Raw genomic sequence first — 16,979 nt, 5'->3', positions numbered from 1 at the left:
CTGAGATCCTGGACCCGAGGGAGACCCCGGCCCCACTATATATATATTTTAAAAAAAAATTAAAGTCCTTACAGTGAGGCCGGGGTCTCCCTCGGGTCCAGGATCTCCCTGAAGAGAAAGACAATACATAAAATTACATCTTGCCTCTTAACTTTGTTCAGTTTGGGATTTCTAGCAGATAACACTAACAGAAAGCAAACATGTAAAAACATCAGCTTTGGTTGGCATTTCTTCGCTGGATGCAGCTCCCTTTATCGTAGGAAAACACCTGTATTTGTTTGTTTTCCCAGTGTGGTCTTTGTACACTTACATCACGCCCAAGATCTCCTCTTGGTCCTCGTAGACCGGGTTCACCCTGAGATCCTGGATCACCCTGTTGGAAAAACAAAAATTAGCATCTTGAATCTTTTGCTCCTGTAACAGCACACACCAAACTACAACGAGGTACTCACTGCTTCTCCTGGAGTTCCTTTATCTCCTGGTTCGCCCTTCTGACCGCAGTCTCCTCTGCTGCCACGAGGTCCAGGGTTGCCTGGGTCTCCTCTCTCACCCTGAACGTCAGCGGGGGAAACTTTTGTCAGCCCGGTGTGTCACTACATCTGGCCAATGTAAAGAGAAAAGCTCGTATACGTTACCGATGGTCCTCTTGGTCCAGGATAACTGAAACCAGGTCTTCCAGGGTCTCCCTGAACAGAGACAAAAGAGACAGTTCAGACAGACTGCAGACCAGACTCGGTTCTGTCGCCGCGTGTTTTCATCTGACGCTGTCCAGCCGCGCTCCAGTTGCACATGGAAGGTTGCTTTTGGCGTCACACTCGTACGTCGAAAGCACTGACCATTTTTTAGTGCCATGAAATTCTTATTATTAACAGGCATTCAGGGTATTTAAAAGAGCCTGATTTACCTCCAAGCAGGTATAAAGATGTCATATCCAATCTTGCTGGTGGATATTAAAGTCCGTGCCATCAGCAGAGAGCGCATCAGAAACCGATATGTTTAAATATGTTTAAAAAGAGTGACGAACGGCTTATCGGCTGATGCAGACTGCTTTTACACTCACAAACGCTCACTGACGGTCCAACACTGGTGTGTCAGGGCTTAAATATGTGTATAGACACGAATTCACCATATTCTCCATGACTTCTCTACACTTTTAGGTAATTGTATTTCCTTATGTAGAGAAATCTGGGTGTGGCTTTTTATATAATGTATAAAGTATCAAACAAATTTAAAAAAAATCCAGCAAAGGATCTGAAAGCTGAGTCCAAATCAAAAAGAGCTTTGATCCCAACATGCATCTGATAAATTACACCGTTCGCTCCTTATATAGTCTCAGAAGTATAAATTTGACTTTACACAGACACAGAGACACATACCTTTGGTCCAGGTGGTCCAGGTTCTCCTCTTGGTCCGGCATCACCGGGGTCACCTCTGGTGCCCTACAAAACAAACAGAGTTCATGTAAATGAAATCAGGTAACATAAGTTTTTCAATATGATTCCCAACTGAGACCCTTAACCTACATTTTTTCCAGCCTCTCCTGGGGCCCCCGGTGGTCCTCTGGGGCCCGGCAGCCCGTTGTCTCCCTGTTCAGAGGAGAAAAAGTTGACTGCAGGTGCAAAAGAAAGTCTTTATGGTGTTCAGATAAACATTTACACATTATAAAGATAATACGGCTCCTCTCACCTTCGCTCCTGGCTGTCCGATTTCACCTGCGAGTCCTCTTGTGCCCTCAGGTCCCATTTCACCCTAAAACATAAAATCAGCTCTGAGACCCCCTCGTGATGGAAAAATGCACCAATTAGCTCGGGGCAGCAAAAGAAAAGTATAAAGAGTTAAATGCATCTAACTGTGAAGAACAATGGCATGCATTTAATGTTATGTTCAGGGGCCACATAATTCTGGGGGCCGCTGCTGACCTGCGGGCCACACTTTGAGACAGTGGGTGCATTCACATGGACATGAATAACCTGTTTATGATCCGGTTTTTGAAGAAACCTGTTTGTGTTTTTGAGCATTTAACCCTCTGAAACATGGGAAAATTGGCTTCATTTATTTCAAAAACATGGGAAGAAACTCAAGAAACTCAAGAAAAAATGAGTGAAGAAATTAGTAAAAAAAAACACAAAACAAAATAATTCCCTGAAAAAAAAGCCAAAAAGGGGAAAGTTGAAAAAAAAAAGAAAAAAGGAAATGACCTGGCTAAAAATGCTTTAAAAGTAAGTAATAATTCTATTTTAAGTAATTTTCTGAATTTAATAATGTCTTGCAATTTGTGAGAAATTTCCTGCCAAGTTGTCTATTGCCTTGTTTTTCCAAAAGAAACTGCATCAATTTGCTCGGGGTTCAAAGATTTAAATACTTGTGAAAGGCGTCTGAATGCAGCACAAGAAAAGTAAAGGCAATCAAACTTTCAAGGAGTTAAACAACATATTCCCTTTATGACAACCCGAATATGCAAGCTGGCATACTCTGACAGAAATTGGGATGAATACACAGAATATGAATAACTTAATTTCTCTGTGTTCATGTAAACTGTATCCCAAATATGATCATAACCAGGATAAGCCTTATAAACAGGCTGTTCACGCACATGTAACCATTTTATTTGAGCTCATGCAAAAAGTTCACAGTACAGAAATGTTTTCACACTTTGGCGACTTTGTGCATTCACTCATACCTTGTCTCCCTTAAGTCCATCCGGCCCTTGAGCACCTTTTGGCCCGTAATCTCCTCTTCTCCCCTAAAAAAAAGGGAACAATCAGAATAGACAAAATGCAGGCAAACCGTGATGGAGAACATCAAGTTTTGTGTGAATCAGATGTTCTTACATCCCCTCCCCTAGGTCCTGGCTTTCCAGGCACTCCCTGAAAAAAACAACACACAGGTGAGCTATATGATGCATAAGACGAGTGTGCATGTATTTCTGCTCGTGACAACGAGTCTTACTGGGTTTCCTTTCAGTCCAGGGTCACCAGGTGATCCAGGACTTCCCCTCTCTCCCTGTGGAGGAAACACCAGAGTTTAACCTTTCACCTTCGACATTCCTCAAACTATTTAACATGACGTCAGGTCTTATATCTGTCCCAGCCAGGGTCTTTACAGCTCACAGCAAGAGGAATTTTAAACTTTTTTCAATGCTGCTCAGTAAAAATTAAATAGCAATTTCACTATGGCAAAAAGTTGAGGTGAAAAATTGAAAGAAAAGAAAAAACTGACACTAATTACTCAGGTTTAGGGAGCTTTTTTTAATCACCTTTTAAAAAACCTTAATATCAAAAATGACTTTTGGGTGACAGCAGTGTATTTTTTTGTGAAATCTTTTTTTTTTTTTAAAGTCAGCTATTTTTTGAAGATTTAACAAGGCAGTTTCAGTAAGAAAAAATCACAAAATATTACCCTCTTATATCCTAGCTTTTTTTAAGACTTATGAATGCAACAATGCAATTTCAGTAAAAAAAAAAAAAATCCTAAAATCTTACCTTCTATGTTTTAGTACTTTTAAGACTTATGGAAAATTAATTTATGACATTTCAAGAATAATTAAGGCCTAATTTTTAAGATTGGTTAATTCAACACCTTTTAAGACTTGAAGCCATCCCATCCAGCTTACCTTCGGTCCAGGCTCTCCAGGTGGGCCAGAGAGTCCAGGTCTTCCAGGGCGACCGGGATCACCCTGAAGGTAAGACACAAGCACACACACACAGGAAGTCAGCAGAGTTTAACCACAGGTCGGATGACTCATGGATTGTGATTTAAAGGTCCAATGTATAAGATTTAAGGGGATTTAATGGCAAAAATGGAATAAAAAATAACAAGTACGTTTTCTACAGTGTGTAATCACCTGAAAATAATCATTGTTGTGTTGAGCCAACAACATACCTTTTCTCCGTCAGTTCCAGGGGGACCACGTTCACCGACATCTCCGGGGTGACCGTCAGCACCCTAAAAAGCATCAAACGCACACCATAAATAGGTAAAAACACAACAAAATATGAATGCACTGATACTTTTGAATTGTGCTAAATGTCGTACTCTGTCGCCTGGGTCTCCTTTGCAGCCGGGGGCGCCGATCCGTCCGATTTTACCCTGATGGGAAAAATATTAAAATTAAATCTTCACTCAAAAATCAGACATCCATTGTTTCTTTTGGGGAATTCTCTTTTCATTGGTTTATGTAAAAAAAAAAAAAAAAGCTAAAGAAAACCGAGAGCTAATAAATACACAAACAGATACATAAATGAAATTAAAAGATAAATAAATCAATGAAAAGAAATAAATAAATAAAAGAAAAGAAAAAGAAAAATAGGTGGGAAAACAGGAAAAAGGGGGGTATTAAATAAAAAATGAAAATAAAGAGATAAAAATGAATATATAAATGTTATTTATGTTGTTATATATATATATAAATGAAATAAAAAGATAAATACATCAATAGAGAAAAAAATTAAGAATAAATTGGTGGGAAAAAGAAAAAAGGGGGAATTAAATAAAAAAACTATAAAATAAAGTAAGAGTAGAAAATAAGTAGAGAGACAAAAAAAACCATTCTGTAGACAAGGGTTTTGGATCAAAACATATACACGTAGATAATGGGTGGCTACTAGTTGCACTACTATGTGTTTGTGATACTTCACACAAAGTCAGGTCTGATACTTGAAACATACCAACATCTACTATTGCAAATGTTCAAAATAAAATCTGTTACAGTAAATCAGTAATGATTTTTTGTTGAATTTTTGTTTCCCAAAACATACAAAAAAACCTGCTCCTCAATTTCAGCCTTAAACAGCACACACCTTCTGTCCGTCTGTCCCATTACGTCCAAAAAGACCCGCCACGCCCTAACGACAGAGAAAAGAGAAGATTAGAGGAGAAAGCATGATCACCTTACAAAATAAATGGTAATTAATAGATTTGGTTAGGTAATAAATAATATATGGAAAAATAAAAACCTACCTTTTTCCCCATGGTTCCGATCTCTCCCTGTGGGCAGACAGAAGATCATTTTATGTACATTCTCATTTGTATAGATTTCACTATCATTCATCTACAAACTCAGTCATTCACGCAAAATTTTAAGTAATTCATGAATGAACTTGATGTCTCACCTTATCGCCTCTCAAACCTGGTTCTCCCTACAGAGGAGAAAAAGGGAAAAGAAAAATCGTTTAAAACTTTGCTGTACGGTGAATAGTGAACGATGGGCAGGTGGATGTTCAGCGTCTTACTTTGGAACCGGGCTGACCGATGGGACCCTCGATACCGGGGTCTCCTGGGCGACCTCTTTGTCCTTTTGGACCTGGGTCTCCGTTGTCTCCTTTAGCGCCCTGCAGAGTTAAAAGGGGAAAATATGTGTGAGGATGAAAGTGTGCAAATTCTGTAAGTGTGTGTATGGCCTACATGCACATAGTGGGGACCGTAGAAAAGTATTTTTCCAGTGAGGACATCTTGGCCGGTCCTCACTTCTTCAAAGGACCATTTGAGGGTTGACACTTGGTTTTAGGGTTCAGCTTACAATTAGGGTTGGGTTGGGGTTAGGCATTTAGTTGTGATGGTTAAGGTTAGGGTAAGGGGCTAAAGAATGCATTAAGTCAATCAGAGTCCTCACAAAGATGTAAGTACAAGGATGTGTGTGTGTGGGTATATGTTCTTGTGCATGCTAGTGGGGACAAAAAATTTTTGCAGCAGATTGAGGACATTTTTTTTTTGAGGACATGCCCTCACTTCTTCAAAGGACTGTTTGAGTGTTAACACAATTGAGGTAAGGGTTGGGGTTAGGCATTAAGTGGTGATGGTTAAGGTTAGGGTAAGGGGCTAGGGAATGCATTATATCAATCAGAGTCCTCACAAAGTCATAAGTAAAAGGATGTGTGTGTGTGTGTGTGTTTGTGTGTGTGTGTGTATGAAGCTTACCTTTTGTCCTCTGTGGCCTTTTGGACCAGAGGGCCCTGGTGTCTCCCGACAGGACACTTTGTAACACTGCAGGAAATCACGTCAAACATTGAGTGTTGATGCAGCGTGAAACATTAACGTTAATGAGCGTAGGTTGTGAGTGCGTTCTTACCTCTACGTACGCCAAATGTTTCTGTGAAGACAAAAGAAAGAAGGTGTGAGCACATAAGGCGGTCGTGTTTTATGTTTCTGTGTGTGTGTGTGTGTGTGCGTTTGTGTGTTTTACCATCGTCTTGATGATGCGGTCGATGGTGGGCGTGTGTATCGTGGCTCTGCCCGAGCTCAGATCCACAGCCATGAAATCCCTCCTGTAGACCGTCGCCGGAGAGTTGGCGATCTCCCTCAGTGCTGTTTCTTCAATGTTCTTTGATGCTGCCGCCACGACAAACATCCGGATGCCCTCGTCGCGAGCCTTCTCTGCTGCCACTTTGATGCCCCCGCACGGGTTTCCAGTCACGTGGCCGTCAGTGATGATCACGGCGAATCGGCGAGCGTTGCGGCTTGAGGGTGAGCGCAGTATTTCCTGGGTCATGTTGGTGATGGCGCAATCGGTGTAGGTACCCTTACCCAGGTAACGGATTCTCCTGACGGCCTGGAATAGGGAGGGTAAAAATATGACATAAGTACCAATAAATTAATGATTACATGTATAAATGACTAATTAAATAAACACAGAATCAAATAACACAATAGTAACAAAATAACACAAAAGTAATTTTATTCTATTAAATGTGCGTATGTATCAATAGTAAAAGTACAAGTAATGCTGTTACTGAAATTTTAAAAAGTATTGTTTTCTTTTTTCTTTATTTTCTGTCCTTTTTATTTTGTTCTTTATTTCTATTGTCTGTTGCCTGCCAAGGGACTGCGGATGTAAATTAGCAGTCCTGCTCACCCCTGAATATGTACTTTGTATTTTATACTGATGTTCATTAATAAGCATTGTCCCTTTTAAATAAATTAATTAAACATTAAAAGAAGCTGTCGGAAATATGAGAATTATGAAGTTTATTTCTTTGCAACATGTAAATCCCCTTAAAAATGGAGCATACATTCCACATGAAAAAGACAAGGTCTTTTTTTTTTACAAATTAAGGGATTCAAAGAATAAAATTTGGAGTTTTTCCTCCCTTCCTCTCCTACGTTGTAGTAAGTAACAAAGATGTGTATGGGAAATATAGTGAAGTAAAAGGGAAAGTACAGAAATATTAAAAACTCAGGAACAGATACTCAAAGTATTATTGCTTTGTTATATCATACCACAGGTTTTACCCATATCTCTCACCCCTGTTTTAGATATGGTCAAGTTGAGGGCACTTTCTTTTATTGTATCTGGCAGCGTAGTAAACTACAAGACTTTTGGCATCTGTGATGCTTTATCCACAATCCATGGAGTTACTTTTCCACTGGATCTCGAGGTTTGCCTTCTGGGCAACCTCGTAAATCCTATATCAGACAGCTACTCAGTCAAGCTTACAGAAATCCTACTGGCTGCTGCCAAAAAGTAGATTGTCAGATCTCCTTCTGCCTGTTGGATTTATTTTATCGTCTGTTATTTTTGGGGCATTTGAATAACAAAAAAGGTATATTTCTAGTGTAAATTTGTGAAAGTGAGGTTTGTATAAAATAGAATGTGCACTGTGATATGTGAATTTATGGTGCTTTCCGTATCTATAGTGTATAGTGGTTTTATAATGTTGAAAATTAAATATTTCAATAACATTGTAGGTCTCTAAGTTAAAGCAAACTCGGAACAAGAGTCAAAAATTGGATATAGCTACACACGTGCAAAACATCAGTCTCATAAGCTGTATGAGAACTATGTTAAATTGCATAATCCCCATAAAATAAAATAAAATTCAGTTGAATACGTGGAGAATGTCCCATTTTATATGACTGAATGATTGTTTGCATGATTTCTCTATTTTTACCTCACTAGTCATATAATGGACTATACTATTATGCTTAATGCCTTCCTGTCTCTTATACCTTTTTTTCTTCTTTCTTTGTATTTTTTGTGATTAATTTTATTAGTTACATTCATATTTTAATTTCAAAGTGGCAATTTATTTCATTTCATGTTATTTTTTAGGCATTTATTATGTAAAATGGGTGTTTCTCTGCTGTCAGTTTGTGACTGTGGTTTTGGACATAATAATAAACCAAATGAAATACTCAAAAAAAAAAAACTTCAACTTGATGCATTTTGGCTGTGTAGGAATCTCTGTGTGTGTTGGAGCATGCGTGCGTCACTCACTGTGATAAAATCGTTTACGGGTCCAATGCGGCTGATCACTTCCTGTCTCTGGGAGAAGTGCAGTCCACCGATGTTCCAGTTGATCCGCACAACACCTCTGAATTCCTCATCCTTCAAACGCTGCGCGAACTGCTCGGTGAATGACTACAATGACACAACACAGTAAACAACAACATTACTGATACAGCCCACTGCCGGGTTGATGACTCTGTCAAACTGAACAAATTTTGGGATGACTGCGGATAAACGGCAAACCTTGATGCTGTCCACCAGCGCACCAGGGGGCGGCTCCTGCAGGGCGATGGTCTCAGATGTGTCGATGGTGAAATACACGTCTATGGGACAATCATTCTTCTCTAGAGACACTAAAAAAACAAAAATCATGCCAAGTCTTGTCAATATGTCAATGGAAAATCCAAAAACATTTAATTTATTATGCTGATCCCTAAAACTGAGCCTAAAACTGTTATTTGAAAGAGGGGAGGGGACTAGTAAAAAAGAAAGGGGGAGGTATGTCAAATATTTTTTTAAGCACTTATCTTTTTATTGTGACTCGAAGGGACGGACATACAACTTTTTATTTTTATGGAAAACATGGAGGTTTACTAATTATACCTTGTATTATAGCCTGAACTACAAAAACAGATATCATTGTTGATTTTCAAATTTATAATGATCCTTGAACACATGTGCAAAGCATGCTTCCATTAGAAAAAAACCCAAATTATCCAAATAAATAATAATAATAATAATAATAATAATAATAATAATAAAAATGGACAATATTTCCTTTTAAAGTTTTTAACTTTCAAACTTCAAAGGTTAAGTTTTTAAAAATCTAATAACAAATTGATGGTGGAGGGATGGCCATGCATTTTCCTCAAGTCACTTATGTAAGCTTAAAGAAAATACATGTAGCTTCAGGGAGAGTCAAAAAACAAACAAACAAAAACAAAACACAAAGTCACACCCGTCCACTCCCCTCCTCTGATGACATATTAACATGACATGTTATTTCGGCTGTGAGGTAAAACGGCTTTATGGGACTCACTGGTGCACTCTGACGGCTGGCCGTGAGTCAGAGCTCCGAAAAGAAGACAGAGCGCGAAGACCTCTAACCCCAACATCTTCCTCTCCTCCTGTCTAACACAAAAACACACAACTGGGTCAACAAAATGCTTAATTAATTTCTCATTTTATCTCTCAAAATCAGTTATCTAAAAAGAGAACTTGTGGAAAAGACAAAACATTCAGGAAAATTTGCAGAACAGAAAGACGTACATGACAAATTTTAAAGCCTAAATCAAGAAACAACACAGTGAAATTTTTTAAATAACCTGCATAATTAAAGCTTTTTTTAACCAGCTGTGGAATATCACCAAGTACTTTTACTCAAGGACTGAACTTAAGTACATATTTGAGGCACTTGTACTTTATTGGAGTGTTTTCTTTTCATGCCTGTTTATATTTTCACACCACTGCATTTCAGAGGGAAATATTCTACTTTTTACTTCACTACATTTATGTGACACCAAGATTTTTGCATAAAAACACTTTACAAAATTTGCTTAGTTATATTCTGAATTACTAAACAGTTTAACAGGTACAGTTGAAATTAATATATAATTAATCAATTAAAAAATTGGAAAAGAACAATGAACTCTCAATAAACATTAAATCGATTCTATTTTTTAAAAAAAGTTGTTTATTGCCTTTTGATTTGTTTTAAGTGTTTCTGTATTGGGTACTTTTACTCCTGATTATACTTCTTACTTTTACTTAAGTAGCACTCTCACAGCAGAACCTTAACTTCTAACAGAGTATTTTTTACAGTATGGTATCAATACTTTTACTTAAGTAAAGGATCTGAATACTTCATCCATCACCACCTTTTTTTGGCCAACAATATATTTGTTTTATGTCTCATTTTATTTCTCAAAATCAAAAAAGCAAAAATGAAACACATTAAAAAGACAATAATAAATAAATACAGAAAAAACTCTGAAATATAAAGAAATATGTGATACATTTATAACCTAAATCAAGACTCAACACTGTGTTTTATGAAATTATTTTAAATTAACCTGCCTAATAACAGCCTTTTACTGTGCTGCAGCCCAATACAGCAGAATTTTCTTATTATTCCACGTTTTATGATTTTTTTGTCATGTAGTGAGCAGTAGTTAAATGCCAAAGTAATTAAGAAAATGATTTCTTTTCATCTAGATTCTGCATCAGGTATCAGTTTAAGCTTTATGACGAATAGTCTGCTGTTGCCAAGGGGAACGAAATGGCTGCCAAAGTTATGTAATAGATCTGAAAGAATCAGGGGTTGAACATGGATTTCCCCTCTATATTTAAAAAAAAGTTTCATTGTATTAAGTCAGTTAACAATACAATAAAACAAATGAACAGTTACATTTCAGTTTAAATAGATATGAACATATACACAGCAGCAAATGATGAGAGTAACATAAATTAAAATAAAATAAACACAAAGCATACCAGTGTTTAGTGTAAATAAAGAGAGTAACATTTAAATTGTCTTAATATACAGCTCCATTTCTTTCTTTCTTTCTCTCTTTTTCTCTCAAACTCAGATCGAACTTTAAACTTTTTAAAACTAGGCAGCACTGATAAAATATAAACTGATATTGTGATACTGTTTTGCCAATTTCTCACCTAAAATATTTTCTGATATTTTAAGGTACTGTTTGCTGAGACGTTGTGAACAGGAAGTGGGCGACATACTGTTTCCTGTGTTGTAAAAATGAAATTTGAAAAAACTGAGATCAAAATGTAAAGCTAAGCAGCGCTGATTAAGTAAAAACCAAAATCAGGTTACTGTGTTGCCCATTTCTTGCCTAAGATGTTTTTAGACACATTTTTTAGCTTATAGTTTAACTGTAATTTCAAATTGTTTGTTACCAGCCGGCTGAGTTTTTTCTTTTAACTGTTGACTTTTTTCTTTATTGACAAAATAAACATCTGCTAAACATCAGGTAAATAGTTACAGCACATGTTAACAAAAATCAAATATTAAAAACATATGAATATTATAAATGACTGTTAAAAGATGATTACATAAAAATAAACAAAGAAACAGACAAAAATATAAATAAATAAAAAGGTGAAAAGGGATACAAGCATATGTTAAAATAAAGTATATTCAGTCAGAGGGTTTGGGAAACAATTGCATAATTTTCCAAAAGTCTGACGCATTTTTTATTTGCTTGATGTTTTTTTAATAAAAAGGGAAATTAGTGATCTGTGAAGAGCCTTTAGCTCTATGAGAAAATATACAATTTTGAGGAAAAGACTTAGAGAATTTCTACTTGTGAATTGTCATAATAATAAATAGTATCCCTGAATTTAAAAGATGAAACTGAATTAGATTTTTGAAAGTGAGATTCCAAAGTCCAAAAGTCTTTTCAATGCCACTTTTTTTTGTAAACAGCCAAATGTGCGTTATGCCACCCATGATGGTGGGTGACATACTGCATGTTTGCCACATGGAGCATTTATTAATCCATTGTGGTGCAGTGCATTCTGGTAGTTGTAGTGTCACAGCCCCTTGTTACGTATTTTCTCTGACCATGTCGCACCAATTTCAGTTTCCATCCACTGATTAGACATCCCAGTTTTATGATAAAATTATATTTCCCAACAGTGACAAACTTATCTAACATGCTGCCAAACTTCACCTTATAATCAATAAAAGTTAAATCAGATCCACGAAATACCTACAGGTTTCACTGTTTCACCAAATGAAACCTTTGAGTCCAAGGCAAAAAAAAAAAGGAACTAATTATTTCGTCTAAACTTAGCACTTCCTCTCAAGTCGAGGAAAAATGTAACTTTGGGTGGTGACAGAAAACGAACAGATGCAGGACACATTTGCAGCAGAGAGCAAGCTGCTGACTGAATTTATGAGTCACATTTTAGTTTTAAACCTCAAGATTTCACAAAGCCTCAGTCTGCTGCCCTCCAGAGGCTTTCCCTTTAATCGCAGCTGTCGAGGCTGAATTAAAGCTGTGGTTGGTAGCTTTTATACAATAGCTTTCTGTCATGTTTGCTGAAGCTGTAATTATATCCACACAGTATCACATGAAACAGATAATATGTGAAAAAAAACAATTCCTCTGACTCCTCTTGATTCTAATAATGGCATTTGCGAGAATTAGGGGTCGACAGATTGGCCAATTATTGAGGCCCATATTTGGCCTAATATATGTATCAGTGTTTTATTTTAGTGATCACCAATAAAATTAATGAATGAAAAAGTGTGCGGATTAAACTCAACCAACAGCAGGGAGTGCAGCCTGCAAGACATGCAGAGAAAGTTTCAGCATGGGAGGAACTTTTATTTTGTAAAACCTCTGGGAGCTATTTTTATTTATTAATTTTTTATTCAAATTTTCAGTTGCAGGAAATTGGCTTAAAGTTTGATTAAACATGTACTAAAAGAATTTAAACAAATTTTTGTGTTTGAGTTTGATATATCCTAAATTCGACAGAAATATTTTCATTTTTATTGTAATTGCATACCGTTTCCGAATATCGTTTTTTGGTCTCATTAAGTACTAATAATCGGTATCGGTATTGGCCCTGAAAAATCAATATCGGTCGACCCCCTTGTAAGAAGCACGTCAACGAAAACAACCAATGACAGAAGAGGAGTCTATAATGCAGACGTCAATCATGTCGATCTCTCCGTGATCTGCGGTCAAACTGTCAAACTAATCAGCGCTGATCAAATATGAATAATGAAAGATTATGATGCTACATTACCTATTTCTTTCCTAAAATGTTTGCTGAAACATGTTTTAGTGTACTGTTTAGCAGGAAAATGAGAAAGATTTAGACCTTGCCGTCATGATGGAAGCAGTCGACGAAAAGTACGAACAGCTGGAAATTTTCCCATTTTACAGCCTGAGATCTCGCACACTGCTGTTGCTCAGGTATATTATCCTTACGGTTCCTCTGGACCTTCGTTAAAAGTAAGCTATTTGACACTTCTTTTTTTAAAAATTGGTTATAAATAATAGATTAAATCGTTTGTACCATCTCTTAAATTATACTTAAAATGTAAAAAAATAAAATATTTAATATTATTTTAAAGCAGTACAAAAATTTCTCTAAAATAAAGTGGAGCAAAGTATGATTTATTATTATGGATTAAGGTACACAGCTGTACAGAAAAATGTTTAAATTAGCTGCGCCTTTACCAGCTCCAACATTAATGCAATAAAGAAATAAATGCATCAATAATTCCAAAATATATTATTCTGATACAGGCCATTCTGCATAATTAGTACATTTACTTTTTGTACTTCAAGTATTTTTTGATGCCAATACTTTCAGGGAAGAAGGCAATGAGCATAAAAAGAAAAAAGACCCAAAAATTTGCAAGTAATTAGTAAAAAGTACAAGAAAACTTATTTTTAAAAAAATTGTAAAAAAAAAAAAAAAAAAGAATTAAAAAAGGAAATAACCCACAAACAGAATTTAAAGAATTATAATAATTCTGTAACAAAAAAAAATTGTAATCATGACAATTAGCTATAAATATAGTTTTACCAAGTTTTTTCCTTTTTCCTCCTCAAGACATTTTCCCCTAGCTGTTTCTAAGTTTACTCATTTTTTTACAGTTCGTGGAACAAGTTGCTCGATGCCTTTTTTGTGTTTTTAGTTCAAAGGTTTAAATACTTGTGAAAGGCATCTGAAAGCAGCACAAGAAAAGAGATATTGCTCCAGGTTTTAAAGAGTTAAGTAATAATGGAATGCACAGCTTTTATTTGTGACAGAGTATTTTTCTACTGTAGTACTGAGATATGAGTACTTCACCACTGGAAAAGCTTCACATGAATTCTGAGAAGACTGACAACAATGACGGAGCTGCTGGGCACGTTCCACAAAAACAAAAACAAAACTGATGAAGTTGCCATAAACCAACCAGCAGACACGCACTTGAGGCCTTCAGGGCCCCTGAGACTTGGGGCCAGAGACAGAGTCCACTTTGCCTGATTAAAACTCAAACCCTGCAGGCTGTGGGAGTGGAGGCCTCTGGAGGGCAGATGACTGGTAGCAACACGTCAGCCGAGCCTACGGCTGGTCTGGAGTCTGCCTTCAGCAGAGGTGGAATAAAAAAATCGATACAGCATCGTATCGTGGCAATATCGTATCGATATACGGATGCAAAATATTGATTTTTTTTTTGTTATTTAAACTTTTACTATTGCAAATACAAATAAAACTTTTGATTGCCTCTTAGAATAAAACCATCAATTCATTTTTTACTGGATGCATTTTGCTGCGATAACAAATGACTGAAGTCAGCTGAAGAGGCTGAAAACTTTATCGTATTAGATAACATAGATGCTGACAAAGCTTTTTCTTCATGGGCATAATTTGCAGTTGAAAAGTGGTCCTAAATCGCCATATATCACAGTAAGTTATTGCAGAATTTAGCATATCGCAACACGTTTAAAATCACAATAATATTGTAGCGGCTGCAGGAAACAAAGCGAAGTCGCTCAGAGGCTGAGGCCTGGTCTATTGTGTGACACAACAAAAAAAAAAGATTTGCTAAGATCCAAAAATGTGTTAAATAAATGCATTAACATAAAGGATTCAACCTATTATCCTACTAACCTGATGTAGGTGATTAGCAAATATTCATATGGATTATGAATGTCACCGCTCATATCCATGTGACCCAACTCTGCCAATAACCTCATTCATGAAAACGATTAAAGATAAAATAAAAAAATACAAACAAAAAAAGATGTAACATGTAACTGCCTGTCTTGGCCAGGTCACTCTTAAAAGGGAGATTTTAATCTCCACAGGTTTTTCTGGTTAGATAAAGATTAAATAAATAAATAAATATAAACCATTCACAATATTATTAACCCTGAGAAAATTGGCTTGATTTATTCAAAAAAATAGGAAGAAGGGAAAGAGTAAGTTACATATAACAAGTTGTGTATCTTTGAAAACACAACTTTTTTTTTCAAAGTTTCAGCAGTTAAAATACTTGTGAAAGGCATCTGAATGCAGAACAAGAAAACGGATGTTGATCCAGGTGCTTAAGGGTTAATCACACTTTCTTAGTAATTCATGGCTCCTTTAAATGTTATATTGTGACTTTAGCATCGTGATAATATCGTATCGCAGGGCCTCTGGTGATTCCCACCCCTTTATGACAGTCTACAGTGATGGTCAACTGATGCGTTTTACACTTTAAAAAAATCTGCATCCAATTAAGTAACAAACAAGACAAACTTCTCCTTCTTTTAAAACATTCATTATATCATTTTCAGTGCAAATAAATGCCACTACAAGCAGAGCAATTTGCCTTGAAATTAACTTTTTTAAAAGTTTTAAAAAATTGAATATAATATGAAGTTAAATAATGTCACACCTGATTGCATCTTTTAAAAAAGTCAATATACACTGAAGAAAACAACATTTTTAGAGACATGATTTAAGGCCTTTGCACAGCAAAGGACAGCCGCGCGCTTTGCTGTGGCTCCCTCTGGCGGACTGACAGCTGTGAGTCGCTCCTGCAGATGTTCCCACTCCTCTCTCCCCCACTGTACATGGGAGTGAGTGGGAGTCAGTATTGCTTTTCACCTGTGCACAGGTAAATACGACGCAAAAAACATGCAGAGATAACAGCACGACCGATGGAGCCAATGTTCTATTTACTTTGGCTGTTTTTTTCTTGGGCGATTCGGCGGAGTTGCGTATTCAAAGTTTGGTTTGGCTGAGAAAAATCCCTTATTCCTGATGATGCGATGAAGTTTGGAGACATGCAAAGACCCACGGACAGAGAGACTGACAGAAAGACAGGCAGAGACACACAGGAGTAAAGAAGGAGGCAGGCAGGGGGAGAGAGAGATTTGCACATTGTTGCGCGTAAAACTTACCCAAACTCTTTCCGACTACTTAAAAACTTTGTGCGCAGCTGTTCCTCTGTTGATTACCTCCTCATGTCAGCAGGAGGGAAAAACGAGAAAGTAAAGGGTGACACGGGAGGTAGAAAATGGGAAATAAAGCCCTGGATGCGCGTTTACTTCCCGCAGAAGAGCCGTCCGTTCGCTCTCCTGTCCCGGTCCAGCCTCAGCGACCAGCCCTGATCCCTCCTCCTCGTTGCGCGCACGCGCGCCCCCAGTGCCCGCCGCTGTCCGCTTGGAGGCGCCATAGCTCCGCAGGAACCCGTGTGAGCGCGCGCGCGTGCACCCGCATGTATTAATGCCATGAGTCAGTAAAAGAAGATGCCAAAGCGCAGCTGGAGTTTGCAGCAGATTGCCTTTAACTCCACAAAGAGACTGTAATGCCAGTTTAGTATCAGAGCAGCGATGTCGATTTAATGGATGTGGCCCTCAGCGGAACACATGGCAACCCTGCGGACACCGAGCTCTCATGTCCCTGAGACAGGACATTCAGGAGCTTCTCACAGTTAATCTCACACATGTGGTGAGCCAGTTTGAAATAGAACAGGATAAAGAGCAGACTTAACCCCCCCATTTACACACACACACACACACACACACACAAACGGACCTCTTTTGTGTCTGGTGATCTGGTTGCAATTAGTAGGCAGAGTGAGAGGAGTTTATACTCGATATAAACACTAACAGACTATCCGCGAGTCTGCTCACCATGTTTATACGCATGTCAGTGCCTCAGCTGCCTGTTTGCCTATTTGTGCATGTTGGCGTGTTGGTGGTCCGCCTGTTACAGGACTCACCATGTATGT

At 37.4% G+C, this 16,979-nt stretch overlaps 1 protein-coding gene across 1 annotated transcript in view; it reads right to left on the bottom strand.

The window, feature by feature from the left end:
• The window catches only part of LOC121951183 (collagen alpha-2(VI) chain-like), a 20,474-nt gene extending 4,135 nt beyond the window's left edge, over positions 1-16,339 (bottom strand). Inside the window, exons 1-24 of the mRNA XM_042497423.1 lie at positions 16,147-16,339; positions 9,264-9,355; positions 8,468-8,577; positions 8,213-8,356; positions 6,182-6,547; positions 6,068-6,088; positions 5,917-5,982; positions 5,232-5,330; positions 5,112-5,138; positions 4,960-4,986; positions 4,800-4,844; positions 4,036-4,089; positions 3,883-3,945; positions 3,614-3,676; positions 2,950-3,003; positions 2,832-2,867; positions 2,681-2,743; positions 1,687-1,749; positions 1,524-1,586; positions 1,377-1,439; positions 636-686; positions 453-551; positions 311-373; positions 73-108 (exon numbers count right to left, since the gene is read on the bottom strand). Of these exons, the coding sequence (XP_042353357.1) occupies positions 73-108; positions 311-373; positions 453-551; positions 636-686; positions 1,377-1,439; positions 1,524-1,586; positions 1,687-1,749; positions 2,681-2,743; positions 2,832-2,867; positions 2,950-3,003; positions 3,614-3,676; positions 3,883-3,945; positions 4,036-4,089; positions 4,800-4,844; positions 4,960-4,986; positions 5,112-5,138; positions 5,232-5,330; positions 5,917-5,982; positions 6,068-6,088; positions 6,182-6,547; positions 8,213-8,356; positions 8,468-8,577; positions 9,264-9,339 (1,752 nt within the window). The 5' untranslated portion in view covers positions 9,340-9,355; positions 16,147-16,339. The remainder of the gene's footprint in view (positions 1-72; positions 109-310; positions 374-452; positions 552-635; positions 687-1,376; positions 1,440-1,523; positions 1,587-1,686; positions 1,750-2,680; positions 2,744-2,831; positions 2,868-2,949; positions 3,004-3,613; positions 3,677-3,882; positions 3,946-4,035; positions 4,090-4,799; positions 4,845-4,959; positions 4,987-5,111; positions 5,139-5,231; positions 5,331-5,916; positions 5,983-6,067; positions 6,089-6,181; positions 6,548-8,212; positions 8,357-8,467; positions 8,578-9,263; positions 9,356-16,146) is intronic.
• Positions 16,340-16,979: the final 640 nt, after the last annotated feature.

Source organism: Plectropomus leopardus, chromosome 12, assembly GCF_008729295.1.
Source record: "Plectropomus leopardus isolate mb chromosome 12, YSFRI_Pleo_2.0, whole genome shotgun sequence".
Classification (NCBI taxonomy): Eukaryota; Metazoa; Chordata; class Actinopteri; order Perciformes; family Serranidae; genus Plectropomus; species Plectropomus leopardus.
Note: the sequence above shows the minus strand (reverse complement) of the source record. Positions and strands in the feature narration are given on the sequence as shown.